Source organism: Rhinatrema bivittatum, chromosome 2 (assembly GCF_901001135.1).
Source record: "Rhinatrema bivittatum chromosome 2, aRhiBiv1.1, whole genome shotgun sequence".
Lineage (NCBI taxonomy): Eukaryota > Metazoa > Chordata > Amphibia > Gymnophiona > Rhinatrematidae > Rhinatrema > Rhinatrema bivittatum.
The window spans coordinates 554,117,137-554,135,376 of NC_042616.1; the positions used below are offsets into that span (position 1 = coordinate 554,117,137).

The 18,240-nt window shown below is 39.5% G+C and overlaps 1 protein-coding gene across 1 annotated transcript in view; it reads right to left on the reverse strand.

The window, feature by feature from the left end:
* Positions 1–18,240, reverse strand: part of DOK6 (docking protein 6) — a 1,072,962-nt gene that overhangs the window by 638,289 nt on the left and 416,433 nt on the right. The window contains exon 2 of the mRNA XM_029590909.1: positions 3,174–3,281. Coding sequence (XP_029446769.1) covers positions 3,174–3,281 — 108 coding nt within the window. The remainder of the gene's footprint in view (positions 1–3,173; positions 3,282–18,240) is intronic.

Consider the following 18,240-nt stretch of genomic DNA (forward strand, 5'->3'; position numbering starts at 1 on the left):
TGTGTCTCTCCTCTTCAAATGATGTATAAGATGAGGCCAACCCCATATCAGCAGAGGGGGATATCTCCACCTCTGTCATCAGAGGAGTTGCCTTCCTTTGAAGTGATGATGGCATGGATCAAGGAGGCATCCTGGAAAATGTTGAAGCCATAGGAGGAGGTGATAGAAATGCAGGGGTAACTCCCACTGAAATGGCAGAACTATAGCTGGTGGACAAACAAATCATGGTGGTGGTGGTGGTGGTGCAAATGCAGGGGCCCTGTAGTTGCCAGGGATCATTCCATGCTGGTTGTAGCTCACATGGAGGCATTCACTGAATCATTTATATTCAGAGAGAAGTCATAGACTGTAATGCATCCAGTCAACACTCTCATCTCCTGTTACACTCTGCACCTCTTCCAGCAGCATTTCCTTGGCTGGAGTGAATATTCATTAGTTCTTGGAGACAAGTTGGCCTCATCCATTTCTCTGCTTTCCCCCTCATCAACATCTTGTCCCAAGGTATGCAAAGTATGTGATTCACTATAGGTGGGCAAGGGCTTGTCCTTCAACATAATCAGGTGTGTTGAACTGGGGGGTTTACACACTCTAAAGCAGCTAAGGTAGAATAAAGCCAGATGGACCAAGAAATACAAAGCTGCTAAGAGTTGGCTAGGGGATGATAAAACCTGGTGACACCAGGAAACATAAGGCTGCTGGGATATGTAGTTTGTGGACTTTTTTGCAGAAGACCAATTAAGTTGAGAGCAACTGGGACAGAGAGCTGTGTGAATAATTAGGAGTCACAGCTGAGACAAAATGCAAAGCAGTCAACCTGGAGTTAAAAAAGAGAGGGAATTATGCCTATAGTTAGTGAGGAGGAGAAACACAGAACCAGAGGAAATGCCCCAACCCTCAACCCCTCCTTTTGTTTAAAAAAATAGACCACTTTGGCTCCCAGGCACCCTCCACCCTGCCGAAACCCGTCCCCCAGATTTACCAAAATTGCCCTGGTGGTCTAGTGGGAACCTGGAGCGATCCCTCTGCTCCTGGAACCGGTGGATGACATTTTCCAAAATAGCCTAGACACTTTTCCCCATCATGTGACAGGGTCTACCCAATGGTACCAATAGCAACTGTCACATGATAGGAGCAATGGGTTGGCACAATTTGCAAACAGCACCCACTATTTTCCAAAACAAAATGAAAAAAAAAAGGAAACGTAAACACAAGAAAACAAAAAATGTTTTAAAAAAACCCAAAAGGCAAAACAAAATGACAATTTTTGTGTTGCACACCCCTACTGAGTGGTAGCACTACTGGATGCCACATCAGCTTCCCAGTCCAGCAGGTCCTGGTCTGTCAGAGTCTTGTTGTGTGTTATCTCCTAAAAGAAGGTAATGTACAAATACTGTCACTGATGACTGTTTCTATCTGGACTTCTTTCTTCTCATCCACTGGACTGCCTTACTGGCATAGAGAAGAGCTAAATGGGCTACACTTTATGGTTTCTAGATACTGACACCCATCTAGTCTAGCATTCCCTATGATGTTGATGCAACCATTTTATACATTTATGTTTGGTTTTTTTTTATAAATCCACAAGCTTAAATAGAAAGAGGGCTGGCAGAAAGGTGCTGCCCATCATGGCAGGCTCCATTTGACTTTTGGAGCATATACTCTCTATAAATATATAAATATGTAGGGGTGGGAACAAAATACATTTTTGTTTCATTTTTCATTTTGTTTTCAGAGTTTGATTTTACACAAATTTTATTTTGTCCAATGTTTATTTCATTTATTCAGTTAAAAAAATGAAATAAACATTTTAAACCCCCACCCCCAAAAATGACCTCCTGAAGCCTCCCAAGCCTCTCACCCATCCTCCCTTCTGAAAATTTGCTGGGCAAGGTTTCTCTCTGGCACCCACTTACTTGGTCGGGGTGAGGGAATCCAATAACAAGTCCTAGGTCAAGGCCAAAACCTGGGCATTGCATAAGGTGTAGGGTGAGGTCACGGTGATGTACCATGACTTAGGCCAACTCAAGGCCGAGACTTTAGACTGCGCCTAAGCATCAGGTTGGTCCCGATGCCAAAGAACAGGCTTAAGCCTCAGCCTTGTGTAGGCCTAGGCTGCAGTAGGTCACTGCGTCCTTGGCCTATGCCCTACACAAGGCCTGGACCCGATGCCTGGGCCTCAGCCTAGGCCAGAAACTGGCCCAGGGCCAACACCATGCCCAGTCTGGAGACCAGGTCCCAGTGCCGGGGTCTCAGTCGAAACCCAGGCCCGATGCTGGGATCCAACCTGAAAGATAGTTCCAGATGCCTGGGCCTCAGCCTCCTCTGGAGCAGAAGTAATCTTCTCAAGGTGGCCAGCTGCCAGCATTCACTTCCCCAGGACAGCATCAAATGGCACTATCTCAGCCAGCCCCCTGCCCAGGCCCTTCCCACCCAGACCCCGCCCTCCAGCCAACCCTTTTGGAGCGGCCTGGCACTTGTGCGTATACTGGGGTTTATGCGTGTGGCCAGGCCCATTATAAAATGCATGCGGCGTGAGCAAGGTCCAGCTACGCACGTAAGCCCCGGTATTTGCATGCGCGGGCCTTTGCATATTTACTTGTAAGATTCCAAGATCCTTTGCCTAGGTGGTGACATCTAATATGGAACCCAACATCTTGTACCTATAGTTTATATTTTTCTTCCCTATATGCATCACTTTGCTTTTGTCCAGATTAAATTTCATCTGCCATTTAGTTGACCAATCCCTCAGTTTCTCAAGGTCCTCTTGCAATTTCTCACAATTTGCTCTTAATCTAACAGTTTTGAATAATTTGATCAACTCACTCTTCATTCCATTTTCCAGATCATTTATAAATATATGTCAAAGTATCAGTCCCAGTAAAGACCCCTGGACACACCACTATTTATCTTTCTCCTTTGAGAGTAATGACCAGTTCTGTTCTCTGTCTCCTATTCTTTAGCCAGTTACCAATCCACAATTGGACATTGAATCCAATCCTAGGACTTTTTAATTTTCCGATGAGTCTCTCGAGGAACTTTGTCAAAAGCTTTCTGAAAATTCAGATACACTATATAAATTGACTTACCCATATCAATATGCTTATTAACCCCTTAAAAAAAATCTAACAGATTTGCCAGACAGGATATCTCTTTGTTAAATCAATGTTACTTACCTTGTGGAAATTCCTGAAATATGCTGCTTTTTCATCTGGAAATTTTTCTAACCTCCGGGGCCCTTTACTAGAAGCTTTCTTGAACACCAACCAACACCGTCTAAAAATCTGCAAACAAAAGCAAAGGTGTTTTGTTACCACAGTTGTTTGTAAACTAAGCATAAGCAAGGCTCTTGGCTTCCTGCCGCAGTTCAGAGATAGATTCCGCTCTGACTATGCAGCAGGTTTTTTTTTTTCAAATACTGCATCAATTTAGCAGCCTATATACAGTATATACAGAGGTCAATATTCACTTCCCAACACTATTCATTTCCTGACACAAAGCCTTTTAATTGAATATTTCCTTCCTCTTTGGCTAAATTTTACCAGGTAAAAAGAGGAATGGCAGGTCAGGGCATTCTTGGGACAAGGGGCTTAATTTTAGCTGGGTAGCACCGAAATTGAACACTACCTGTCTAAAAACTTACTTATGCAAGTCTGGTCAGAGAAAACATTGGCCTAAAGTTACCTGTAAAATATAGGAAAGTATACACACCTGGGTAACTACCACTGAATTTCTCATCTAAATTTAACCCAGGTTCTGAATATTGATCTCAAAGTTACCTAGGACAGGGCATAAAATGTCAATTGTATTCAAATTCTAGTCTGAAATTTCATTATGTTTTCTAATCAGTTCTTGGCATAACCTTTTTGAAAAGGTCACGTATGCACTGTAGTAATTAGTTTTGGTTCTGCTATGTTGATAAGGAATTTTGTTTTCAGATTTTATTTTTCATAGTAGTTTCTCAGAATTTATTGTGACAACCAAAAATGGGAGGAAATAAGTGGAAAAAAATGAGTTGCCTTTTTCCCCACTGATTTTCTCCCATTTATATTTATTATATTTATTATAATAAACATAAATGGGAAAAATAAAATAAAAAGGAAAACAAAGGTTTCTACATATATAGGGCAGATTTTCAAAAGCCTACACGCAAAAATCCATTGGATTTGCACGCGTTGGTGGGGTTACGCGCGCCGGGCCTATTTTAGAAAGGCCCAGTGATGTGTGTAAAGCCCTGGGATACACGTATGTCCCGGGGCTTCGAAAAAGGGGCAGGGCGGGGTCAGAGCTGCTGGCAGGCTGCTGGCGCGTGCAACCAGTGACAGGCGCAACAGGTAGGAAAAAGGTCCGAGGAGGTCTAGATTAGGGCTAGGGGGCGGAAGGGTTAGGGGAAAGGGAATGGAGATTAGGTTAGAGGGTTGGGAAGTTCCCTCTCAGGCCGTTCTGAAATCAAAGCGGCCTGGGAGGGAATGGGGGAAGGCTGCGGGCACTGGCCCACACAAGTTGCGCAATTGTGCACCTCCTTGCACGCGCATATGGACACGCGTGCACTAGTTTTGAAAATCTACCCCATTGTGTATTACATGGGAGTGGGTTTAAGGTACAATTCTAGAGACTGAAGATGAGACTCTTGCTAACTTTTGTACTAACTCATGCTAACCAATATCCAGTACTTTGAAATATAAGTGAAAAAGATAAAAACTAATATATTTGCTGAAACAGTTGAGAATTATCTACAGCTTCTGTGAGCATGCAAATATTGCAAGACTACTCTCTATTTTATCAAAACAATGGGAGATACATCTTCTCACGAAGCCATAAATATATTGAATAGAAAGTTACAATATCTCTGTCCTGAGTGTATGCAACATGATCCATAATTGAAAGGATAGTTGACAGATACACTGCTGAAAATGGATAAGGAATGAGACAAGACAAAGGAACATTGGAGTCATCATCATAAATATCATCATGAAGCTAGCTATCATCTGACCTCCTGCCCTATCTGATCTGTAAGAAACTGTTTGGGAATAACTGCCAGTATGTTCTATTGTATTTCTCTTAAAAAGATAATCTAGCAGTCGTGACTTAAGCTGGTCCTCAAGAATCAGAGACAGCTTTGGTTTTCAGGATATCCACAATGAATATGCATGATATAGTTTGCATGCCCTCACAAATCTGCTTCATTTTTTGAAAGGGTCAATAAACATGTGGATAAAGGTGAACCGGTAGATGTAGTGCATTTGGATTTTCAGAAGGTGTTTGACAAAGTCCTTCATGAGAGACTTCTAAGAAAACTAAAAAGTCATGGGATAGGAGGCAATGTCCTTTTGTAAATTACAAACTGGTTAAAAGACAGGAAACAAAAAGTAGGATTAAATGGTCAATGTTCTCATTGGAAAACCTTAAACAGTGGAGTGCTTGGACAGGTGCTTTTCAATATATTTATAAATGATCTGGAAAGGGTTAAAATGAGTGAGGTCACCAAATTTGCAGATGATAAAAAATTATTCAGATTAGTTAAATCACATGCGGATTCTATTAAATTGCAAGAGGACTTTGCAAGAATGGAAGATTAGGTATTCAAATGGCAGATAAAATTTAATGTGGACAAGTGCAGAGTGTTGCATATAGGGAAAAATAACCCTTACTGTTGTTACACAATGTTAGGTTCCATATTAGGAGCTACCACCCAGGAAAAAGATGTAGGCATCATAGTGGATAATGCATTGAAATTATCAGCTTAGTGTGCTGCGGCAGTCAAGAAAGCAAACAGAATGTTAGGAATTATTAGGAATGGAATGGTGAATAGAATGGAAACTAACATAATACTCTATATCGCTCCATGTTGAGACCGCATCTTGAGCACTGTGTACAATTCTGGTCACCGCATCTCAAAAAAGATATAGTTGCACTGGAGAAGGTACAGAAAAGGGTGAACACAATGATAAAGGAGATGGAACAGCTGCCCGGTGAGGAAAGGCTAAAGAGGTTAGGGCTGTTCAGCTTGGGGAAAAGACGGCTAAGCGGGGATATGATAGAGGTCTAGAAAATCATGAGCTGTCTAGAATGTGTAAATGTGAATTGGTTATTTACTCTTTTAGATAATAGAAGTAGTCCATGAAGATAATAAGTAGCATATTTAAAACAAATCAGAGAAAATTCTTTTTCCCTCAATGCACAATTAAGCTCTAGAATTTGTTGCCAGAGGATGTAGTTAGGGCATTAAGTGCAGTTATGTTTAAAAAAGGTTTGGCTAAGTTCCTGGAGGTCAAGTCCATTAATTGCTGCTAAATCAAGTTGACTTAGGAAATAGCCACTCATGATTGGATTATTGTAAAGCATTCCAGCTAATACAAAATTATGTTTCACAATAGAGGGATGCAAGCAACATGACCACATCACAGCAGTCCTACAAAAATTACATTGGCTACTTATCCCTTACAGAATCAAACTGAAAATCTTGATGCTGATTTTCAAGGTTCTAAGAGGAAACAAACATAGCAACCTGTCTTTCTACAAGTCTTCTAGACCTCTAAAATCTTCTTTGTAGCTTCCATAGTGACTCCATTGATAAAATAATCAAAAGAATGAATACTTCCATCACCAGTTATGGATGGTCAAATAATTCAGGTCCTAGATGCAGTGACAACTCTTAGAGTACATTTAATTCCTCTTCTCAGGTTTCACAACTTGTAAAAACATCATTTGGTTTTTTTGCATTTCATCCATCACTTTAGTCCTTTTTTGGATCAAGATGACCATAAAGCTCTCACTCACTTATTAGTCACTTAGGCTTGGATTCACTATTCTCGCAGAGAATAGTGAATCCCGACACTAACGGGGGGGGGGGGGGGAGGGGGGGGGGGGGTGAAGCGGTGGGCGGGCCTGCGAAAGCTGGCAGCGATCGCACCTCCACGGTGTTTTCGCACCCAATAGCACCATCATAAAAGGTGGTGCTATCTGGCGAGCTACTGGCAGCGAAAAAGGTTCTTTCCTTTTCACAGCCTTTTCCACGTCCGCCCCGATGACACCCCGACTCCTCCTCTTCCAGGGCCGACTCCACCCCAACTCCGCCCCGAGCTAGCTATCACACGCAAAAAGTCCCTTTTCGCGTGTGATAGCTGTCAATCCTCTATTTCAAGCAGTTCATTAGTTACCTATTTCCTTCAGGATAATTTTTAAACTTGGTTGCCTAGCTTTCAAGGTATTTAGAATGGGTGGTCCACCATACCTGGCCAATACACCATACCATACCTCCTAACCAATCATCCGTTGTTCTCAGCAGGAGTTACTGACTATGCTATCTTTAATAGAAATTAAACATGAAAAAACCCTGTGAATTAAGCTTCTCCTATCTTGTTCCTTTTATCTGGAATTATTTCCCTCTTTTTTTGTGGCTTGAGAAAGACTTTCTTAAATTTAGGAAAAAATCAGAAAGCATCTCTTTTTTCTCAAGTGTTCAATTATGATCAGTGGTAGTATCTCATAATACTGTTCATAATTATTTTATATTTTGTGCTCTTAATTTTTTATTACTGTTGCTTTTTTAAAATGTTTGTTTTATTTTTTGTTTCATTTTCACTGCTGGTTTTATACTTTAGTTTTGGTTTTGTGTATGCTGATTTTTTTTATATGTTTTGTTTTAATCTGCATTCTATTTTATTTTAGACTTTTGTCTATTGTACATTGCTTTGATTTACTAGTCATAAGATATGAAAATGAATTAAGTGAATAAACTAAACTCCTCAACAAACTTTCTTGGGAGCAGCACCTTCTCTATGGAACTCTCTTCTAGAAGACCTTTGCCAAACACATGACTACTCCTACTTCAAGAAAAAGTAAATCCCTAGATCTTTTCCCAGGCCTTTAATGCAAAACCCACAACTACCTCTACCCTGGCACAATCTGCCTTGTGCTTACATGAGTACCATGAACATACTGCTACAACCTATTCATTGAGATGTTGTATATTTTGCTGAAATGTTATTTATTTTATTGAGATGTTGCATAATTTTTCAAGATTAGTCCTACAGCTGATTTATTTCATGTTTAATCCAGACTAGACTAGACTTGTAAGATGCTACTCCTACTGGTCACTGATTGTAAAATACTTATTTAAAAAAGAAAGTAATAAAGCCATATAAATAAATAAAATACACCCCTAAAATGACCCCTCTTATTAGAGTGCTCCTTTTCCATATGAGTAAAATATATGCATGTAATGAAACTGTCTATATTTTTCAAAAACTCAAAATCTAGGGATGTACAGTCATTTAAAATGATGCAAAATATTGGTTGTATTATTTTGTGTCATGCTTCATCCAAAATGCTAATAAAACTAAAACATCATTTTTGTCAGTTATTTTGTTTTAGTGTGCCCTGAAGCATTTTAGTGCACACTACTTACATAATTTAGTAAAGAATTTGCATTGCAAAAATATACTGCACACTAAAAGAAAACAAACAAATGATAGATATAGGAAAATAAAATGATATAAACTGAAATAATAAACTGAAATAAAATGACTTAACAACATTAAACTATTGGGGTTTTTTTTCCATATGAGTGCATACGACTGACTTGAATGCAGTTTATATACTCAAGAACTAAACTTGTGAAAATGTACTCCTTTTCTTCTCTCATCAGTCTTCACTACATATGCCAAACTGCCCTAGCTCTGATATAACAATCTCAGGGGGTCATTTATCACAGTGCTAGGTGGCATTTTCGCATGCAAAAAACACCTTTAACGTGCGAAAGCACCATAACGCATGGTGTGATGCAAATGAGAAAAGGGGTTAGTAGTTTTAAGCTCCTGGAGGGCCAGCTGAGAGAGAGAGAAAGAGAGAGAGAGAGCAAGCAAGCAAGCCTAGCCAAAATGGCCTCACATTAGATAGGTATTTATATCTCTATGGGAGGCCCATCTAGTAACTCGAGGTGAGGTTTAGGTATTAGTGTAGGGGTTAGGGGCCACTTTGAAATTCAAAGTGATACGTACAAACAGAACAGTGCTCTCTTGTGAAGATTTGATGACCTTCTAGTCTAGTCTGGATTAAACATGAAATAAAACTCACCCAAAGATAAGATTTGTGCAATGTTCTCTCAACCTAGCTTGATGTTACCCAGGTAGAGAGTCCAAATAAGGTACGAGAAAGTCGGGTCACAGGAACCAAAATGGCGCCGGCACTACCTTTGCCCTGACATATGATAAGGGCAAAGGGCCACCGGCGCCATTTCTCTTAACGCAGCCATGGCCAGAGAGCGGGAGATCCCACCGGGACCCCCCCCCCCACTGGACCCCAGGTAATTTAAAACATTTTGGGGGGGTTCGGGAGGGTGGAGGATTTATTTTAAAGGGTCGGGGTGGGTTTTAGGGTTGTTTTGGTGTGCCGGTTTTCCCGCCCTCCCCGATAAAACGATTTTTTAACCTAAAAAACTAAGACGATCAGATTCCCCCCCCCCCCCCCAGCCAAAATCGATCGTTAAGATGATCGATCACACGATTCACATCCCTACCAGGAGTTGATTCCTTTACCATGTACTATTATGTCTATGCATCCTTGTATATAAACCTAGCAATTGTGACATTCCCCATCTAGATATGTTTTATAATTCTCTTATGTTAATTTCTCTCACCCTAAGAATTTCTTTACAGTTATACTATCTTTGCAACTTGACTTCTTTGTGTCCCCGCCCCCTGTTTAATTTCCCTTGTTACATGTATTTTCAAGCATTTCTGTTATACTGTAAACTGGTATGATGTCCATACGAATGCCGGTATAGAAAAAAGTTTTAAATAAATAAATTGATTAGCAGATAAAATCTCATCTAGTAACCTATGCAGACCTCCCTATTGCAATAATGTGAACGCCATTTGATCTCCAGCTTGACTGTCATGTCCTCTCAATTAAGGATCCCCTCTACCTTTACCATGCTATCTTGAATTCAATTACTATTTATTCCTTTATCACTTTTAGTAAAATGTTATTTCATGCATCCACCAGCGTTTCTTTTAAGAATTTTCTAATGGCACTCCTGAGTCTACCCCCTTTGAGTCTCATATTATGAACTTACTCTTGAACATCCTTTGAACTGGAAAATACTTTCTTCTTGTGCATTATTTATAACTTTGAGGTATTTGGATATCTCTGTCAAATCTCCCCTCTCTTTCTTCTTCCACATATATTTAGGTCCTTAAATCTTATTTCAAAAAGCTAATGATATATGCTCTGCCAAGAAAAGAATGAGAACTGTCCTGAGTGTTTCACTAAGATTTATGTACTTTCATGCCTGGGAGATATAATCACAGTAACCTTGGCATACAGGAGACTTAATTATATGCTGCATAATTATTTGAGATAATCAACACCCAAAAAAAGGTCTTTCACTTCAGGAATGATTGTTTCATGTACAAGAGCAGTAGTTATAGAGCTAAGGCAGAACTGCATATAGAAAATGTATATTGATATGTATATCTCTGAAAATGAATAACCATACTTTATTTTCAGACGTTTCAATATAAACTTACAAAAGATGTATTACAATTTAATTGATACCATACGGATATATATATATATATCTATATCTATCTATCTATCTATATATATTCTACAAGGTAGGTTAATCTTATATAATATTACTTTTTAATTATTCACTAGTTGTAATGTAGAACATTATAGAGATAAATATAAGATTGTGTTGTTTGGTAAAATGAATATCCACAAGTCTAACATAAGGGGTTTATAATAACAATCAATATTAACTTAGGTAGGGTCATTTTCAAAGCCACTTCCATTGATAAAAATGTGCATTACCCATGGAAATGGAAGTTTACAAACTTTCTTGCTCACTATGTGGGTACACTACACAATTAGGATCTGTAGGCATTTATTTTTATCCAGTTTGTGTTACATCATAGCAAAAACAAAAACTAAATTTGAAAAGCAATTAAGTTTCTAGAAACTGAAAAAATAGATATAGGATTTACAGGAGCTGATGCATGGATGATTTCATAATTTTCTAGGATCCCTGTAATAATGGCATACATAGTAAGTATATTAGTTCATATGTGTTTGCATTATCATATATGACTGAGACCGAAGAATATATTGTAGTGCTACCTAGCACTTTAACTATTCAATATGAATGAAGCTGTTATTGTCCATTTGCTATATGCTAATACTAGGCATGTCGTTTGATCTCTATACATTTCTGTGGATCTATATTGCCCTGGATTTCTACTGTGTGTGTGTATGTGTAAGAAACCGAGCTAAACATGTTGAAAAGGATTTGTATGCATGAAGAAAGACAGAGTGCCAACTGTGGGGTAAATTTTAAAAAGGAGTGCGCGGGCATACGTGTGTGCGCGCTACTTGGCGCGCACACATGTACACCTGATTTTATAACATGCGCGTGCCTGCTCTGAGCTGCGCTTCCCCTGAAATTGGAGCGGCTTCGGAGGGAACTTCCCTACCCCCACCCCACTTTCCCTTCCCTTCCCCTACCGCCCTTTCCCCCTACTTTTTTTTCTCTTCTTTTTTTGTTTCTAAACTTACTTCAGCCCTGGGGCTGAAGTAAGTTGTGCGCACCGGTCAACTGCCGGCGCGCAATCCCAAGCACAGGAGCAAATGGCCGCTGTGCCTGGAGACTCTGGCCCCGCCCCGCCCCCAGACTGCCCTGCCCCGCCCCTTCCTGCCCCCTTCCCACCCCTTTAGTAAAGTTCCGGGACTTACACACGTCCCGGGGCTTTACACACATCGTCGGGCCTTTTGAAAACAGGCCCGGCACGCGTAACTTTTTAAAAATCCAGCCCTGTGAGTATTAAATGTGTGATTAAGAGAGTAATTTACTAAATGTGCATGGAGGGATAAAATCTGATTGTATCCTTTACCAGCAGACTGTACTTCAAATTTTCAAAGAGAACATATGTGCATAAGTTTGCTATGAAAATTTGTACATAAATGACAAACCTACCCAGATAAAGTTACTCTATCAAGGGCATAATTTGAGTAGGTAAACCTTTTTGCCCACTTTTTAAAAGTAAAAAGTATTCATACAAGTTCTTATTCCACCCCAGCTCTATCACCTGAATGCCTCTCTCCAGTTCATATAAAAAGCATATGAATGTTAGTTCTAAAGAAGTAGCTGAAAAACTAAGGAAGAAAAGGTTAGCATTCATAAACTACAAAAGATCACAGAAAGAAGAAGAAAGGCGACAATTTCTTGAAAAATTAAGAGAAGCTGGGAAAGTAATCAGGAATGCAAAAAGTAAAATATAGCAAATTCAGTAAAAGGGAGGACAAGACATTTTTTAGATAACAGGAAGTGCAAAAGTGGCATTGTGAGACTCAAAGATGAAGGAGAGGAAATGTAGAGACTGATGAGGGACTGTTCGGTGTTCACTGTGGAAGGCTCGGGAACAGGACCACATGAAATGAACACAAATACGATTGAAAGTAAAGTAAATCTCAATTGATTTTCAGAATAATATGTTCATGAGGAACTAATTAAACTTAAAGTACATAATACGATGGGGCCAGATGGGATACATCCAAGGGTACTAAGGGAATTTAGAGATGTCCTGGCAGTCTGCTGGATGACCTTTTCAATGTTTCTTTGGAGTCAGGAGCAGTTCCGGAGGACTGGAAAAGGGTGGGTGTGTTTCCTATTCATAAAAATGGAAGTAAGGAGGAGGGTGGGAGCTACAGGCCAGTTAGTCTGAGCTCTGTGGTGAGCAAATGAATGGAATGGCTGCTAAAACAGAGGATACAGCAATTTTTGGAATCCAATGGATTGCAAGATCTGAGGAGTAGAGATGGGAAGGAGAAAAAAATGTGGTTTGTTTTTTTCATTTTGTTTTTGAGGGCTTGGTTTTCCATGAATTTTGCTTTGTCTAACATTTATTTAGTTTAAAAAAGTACATTTATTTTATTTTATTTTATTTATTTATTTATTTAACATTTTTTATATACCGAGGTTCTGGTAACAATGTTACTAATCACTTTGGTTTACAGATAACTTTGGGATGACATAACACGTGTGTCTTACAGAGAACAAGGAAATGAAGAACTGGGAAATAATTAAATTACATAACACATTATGAGAAAGAACATTTTAAATTACTGAAATCTAACATACTAGCGATTAGGATCAAACATGTAACAAGTGGTCAATTGTTGGCAAGAGGAAATTGTATTTGTTTCTAGGATTATTAAGCTGTGGGACACATAATGCGTTGACCCAGGTGGGAGAGTGTTAGTAAAGTCCAACTCAGGCGTAGGCTTGGGTGAAAAGCCAGGTCTTGAGTCTTTTTTTGAAGGTAATTGGGCATTGTTCGAGCCTAAGGTTTGAAGGGAGAGAATTCCATTGGTTAGGGCCCGCTGTGTTTAACCACCCTACCCATCCCTCCCACCCAAAAAAATCCCAGGGCCAGAATCCTTGCTGACCCCTACCTACCCAGTTTGGTGGGGATCCGAAGCCAAGGCCTAGGCCTAGGCCCAGGTCAAAGGCTGGGCCTTGCTTAGGGCATAGACAAATGTTGCGGCAACCTACCAATTTCTCATGCACTTTATCTCAATCCACTTATGATTTAGCAACTCAGAATAATTTTGTGTCTGCAAATTTCATTGCTTCACTTATTCCCTTTTCCAAATCATTTATATCTCTATCTATCAATCTATCTATTTAAAAGCACTAGTCCTAGCACAGATCCCTGAGGCACTCCACTGAACATTTAGTCCTACTCTCTGTTTCTTGTCTTTTAACCACTTAGCAGTCCACAATAGGACATTACCTCTTATCCCATGACACTTTAATTTTCTCAGGAGCCTCTCATGAGGAACTTTATCAAACACCTTCTGTAAATTCAAATACATTATATCTACTGGCTCACCATTATTCACATACTGTATTTATTAACCCCATCAAAAAATGTAGCAGGTTAGTAAGGCTGTGTCCCATTAAACTATGTATTTCTATATGTTAAGTGATTTTCCCTCTTTAGAATAGTTTTTACAAATGTTCCTGGCACTGAAGTAAGACTCACCTGCTATAGTTTCCAGGATCACCCCTGGAGCCCTTTTTAAAGATCAGGGTTATTTTGACCACCTTCCAGTCTTCAGACATGACAGATGATCTCAATGATAGATTCCAAATTACCAGTAAGAGATATGTAATATCATTTTTTAGTTCTTTCAGAGCTCTGGAGAGTTCAGGTTTGGGTAATTTGCTATTCTTTGGTTTGCTATGCAGACCTCCCTATTGCCTTATTACCCCCCATATGCCTTATTACATCTTCTAACTTCTCAGTGATTTGTATCAGTTCTTCTGAATAACCACCATTGAATACAATTTCTGGCACCCCATGGAATACAGATGATATCTCCCCAATATTCTCTTCAATAAACACCAAAGCAAAGAATTTAATCAGTCTTTCCATGATGATGATCTTATCTTTCCTAAGTGCTCTTTTAACCTCTCGATCATCTAATGGTCCAACTGACTCCCTCAGAGTTTTTCTGTTTTGGATATATTTTTAAAAGTTTTTGTAGAATTTTTGACCCTAAGGTCAGCTTCCTTTCAAAATCTCTTTAAAGCCCACCTTATCAATGTTTTACATCTAACTTGCCAATGTTATGCTTTTTCCTATTTTCCTCAGATAGATTATTTTTCTAGCTTTGGAATAAACTTCTTTTGGCTATAATAGCCTCTTTCACCTTACCTTTCAACCAAGTCAGCAGTTGTTTGGCCTTCCTTCTACTTTTTTAAATGCATAGAATACATCTGCCCTGGGCTTCTAAGATGGTATTTTTTTAAAATGATCACAACTGCTGAAAACATTTAACCTCTGTAGCTGCACCTTTCAGTTTTTTTCCTAACTGTTTTCCTCATTTTATCAAAGTCTCCCTTTTGGAAGTTTAATGATAGAGCTGTAGATTTACTTAATGTCCCCCATGCAGTCATTAAGTCAAATTTGATTGCACTATGATCACTGTTGCCGAGAAGCCCCGATACCAATATCTCTCATAACAAGTCCTGCATTCTAGTAAGAATTAGGTCTAAAATGGCTCTCATTAGTTCTCAGTCCAGCTGCTCCATGTACCAGTCATTTATCTCATTTAGAAACTTTACAACCCAAGCATGTTTGGATGTTACATTTACCCACTCAATACTGGGTTAATTGAAATGTCACATTATTATTGTGTTGCCAAATTAGTTAGCTTCCCTAATCTCTGTTAATATTTCATTTTCTATTTATTTTGGCCAGGTGGATGACAGAAATCCCCCACTTCTATACTCTTCCCCATAACACATGGAATTTCCATCCATAAGGATTCTACTGTGCATGTACAGTTCCATATTCAAAATCAATTGGCCAGCTAACTCAGAAATTAGTTGGCTAAATGAATATTTGGGCACTTACTCAGCTAACGTAGTAACATAGTAATGATGGCGGAAAAGGTCGAAATGGTCCATCCAATCTGCTTATGTGACCACACTGTTTCTCCTTTCAGTTTCTGTTCTTGATGGCTCCTGTTTGCTTCTTCATCGACTGCTTGGCTCTACTGTTAGGCAGGTGCTAGCCGATACTCTAAAGTGCTTGTTCCCATACCTCCTTTTAGCATGCAGCACCACTATACTTCTTCCTCTTTGGGACACCAGCATCGATAGGAAGCAGAGGCTGCCTACCCTGAACCACTCCCAGAATAGTGATGCTCAAGGCAGCTGCCTAGTTTGCACAGTGTTTCCACTGGCCCTGCCTAAACAACTAGTAATGCAATAATGGGTTTACATTTGCAACCCGAGCTCATCTAATAAAGTGTCTTCTGAATCAGCTCTTTTTCTTGATTAGAATTTGTTCTGTTTAGAATAAAATAGTGAATCTGTTCAGTATTGGTTATTGGATTTTTGTTGCTGGAAGACACATTTAGAAGTATAATATACAGTGAATGTTTTCTTTGGTTTCAGTTTTTACTTTATTTTGCCTGGGAATTTCAACATTATAACAAAAGATGTCAGTGTAAAAATGACTTTGAGATACCACACGGGAGAAAAATTGGTGGAAAAGCTATATTTCCACTGATTTCAATTTTTGTTCTAACATAGAAATTCCCAGGCAAAATAAAATAAAAATTGAAAACTAAGGCACCTACACACTGCAAAACACTAGTCAATGCAATGTATTTCTACATAAATCTCAGTCTGCAGAGCAAATCATAGCCATTCAATACAGCTGTAGAGGGTCTTATGGATTTGACCTCAGGAAATGTCTGTTTAATAATAATTTATTTATTTATTTATTTATTTATTTAACACTTTTTTATACCGACCTTCATAGTAAAACCATATCGGATCGGTTTACAAAGAACAAGGGGATAACTGAGACAATAACTGAGGAGAATAACAATAGAGATGAATAAGGCAAAGTTACAATTAACAAGGAGTAAAAACTTGGAAGCTTACAGCTGGAAAAAAGAACAGATAGGAAAAACAAGTAGGAAGAAAATAATAATTTTGATTTTTAGCCTGCCTTTCCAAATAATGCTCAAGGTGGCTTACGGCATTATTAGTAATTCAGGTTACCCGGGGCAGTAGGTGAGTGAGTAAACAGCAGCTGAACAGAGTATTGATAAAAGCACTGCATAGTTCTAAGTGATCTAAACAGAAAATATAATTTGATTAGCAAGCAAAATGAATCACACTTTTCTCTCTGTAACGTTAAACATTACTTTTTTCCCTGAAGCTTCATCTTCATAGATAAAACTGGGACAGATGCGCTTGGCTGGGCCGCGCGCGCGCCGAGGGGATTTCAAAGGCCCACGGCAACGTGTGTATCTCCCAGTACATGCCGAAGAATGGGTTAGTGGAAAAGGGGTGGGCAAGGGGAGGGGGAAGGGCAGGCTCTGGGCAGGGCATGGGTGGGGCATGAGGCATGGGCAGGCCGGGACAGCACCATTAGGCCCTCTCCCACTGAAGCGTGCTCCCACAACCGACCGGCACGTGCAACCTGCTACTGCTCCAGGGAGCAGGTAATATTAAAACAAAAAGAAAATTAGGTTAGTTAGTGAGGTTTTAGGGGTCGGGGCAGATAGGGGAAAAGAAAGGCAGGTTAGCAAGTTCCCTCCCAGTCCACTCCTTTATTGGAGTAGACTGGGAGGGAAGTGGGAAAAGGCCTAGTCTGTCGCCACATGCATGATGTAAAACTGCTCCCCTTTATGTGCATGAGTTGGCACTCGCGTGCACATGCACGTGATAATATAAAATTGGGCGTACATGTGCATGTGCACGTGGGTAGTGGATTTTATAACATGCGCGCGTCGATGTGTGCATGTTATAAAATCAGCGCACGCGGGAAACTGTGTTTACATGGTTGCCCACGTGTGGGTTTTAAAATTTTCCTTTAAGGCACTAAAGCAAAGCAAAAAACACATAGGAGGGCTTCAGAGCCAATGGCACCCTGGGCGGATATAAAACATTTTTTGATTACCTAAATTTAGGACTCTAAATTAGGTTCATAATTTAGGAACATATCTTCAGCTGAAACTTCTACAACATTAAAATCCTAAAAGGTAGGACCCTAAATTTAGGTTGCTATTTATTTGCCTAGATTTAGGAACGTAATTTATATGCTTAGTTCTAAAAATCAGTTTTAAGCTCCTAACTTTGTTTCCCCGCCATAACTCCACCCTTGTAGCCACCTACTTTTTTGCCTCCTAAATTTAGAACTCCTAATGAAACCAGGAGTCTAAATTTAGGCACTGAGCCCTAGTACATTTTCACAAGGACTATTTTAGGACCCTAACTCCAAAAGTTAGGAGCCTAAGGTCTTTGAAAATTGGCCCCTATATGTTTAAATATATACAAACATAATGATTCAACCCCATTCACATAATTGAATCCCAATCCGGGGCTGCTTGGTTTATTTATGTCTTGTGGGTGGAACAGTGTCAAATCTGTGAAGTGTAAGTATATGACATCTAGTGCCTGCCAACCAGTAATCTATTTCTTTGCATTTCTTTCATTCACTGACATATCTTTTATTTTAATTGCATTTGCCATTTTTTCCCATTAATGCCTTGGCTGTGCTGAATCCTTTCCTGTTTTCCTAAGAATTTCCATCTATTCTTCCCTATCCACCCTGTTTTGAGATCCCTTGTATCTGCAGGAGAAATTATATGGAAACATTCTTTTGAAAAAGGCATATTTGTATACACCATTTTTCAAGGATACCGTACTCAAAT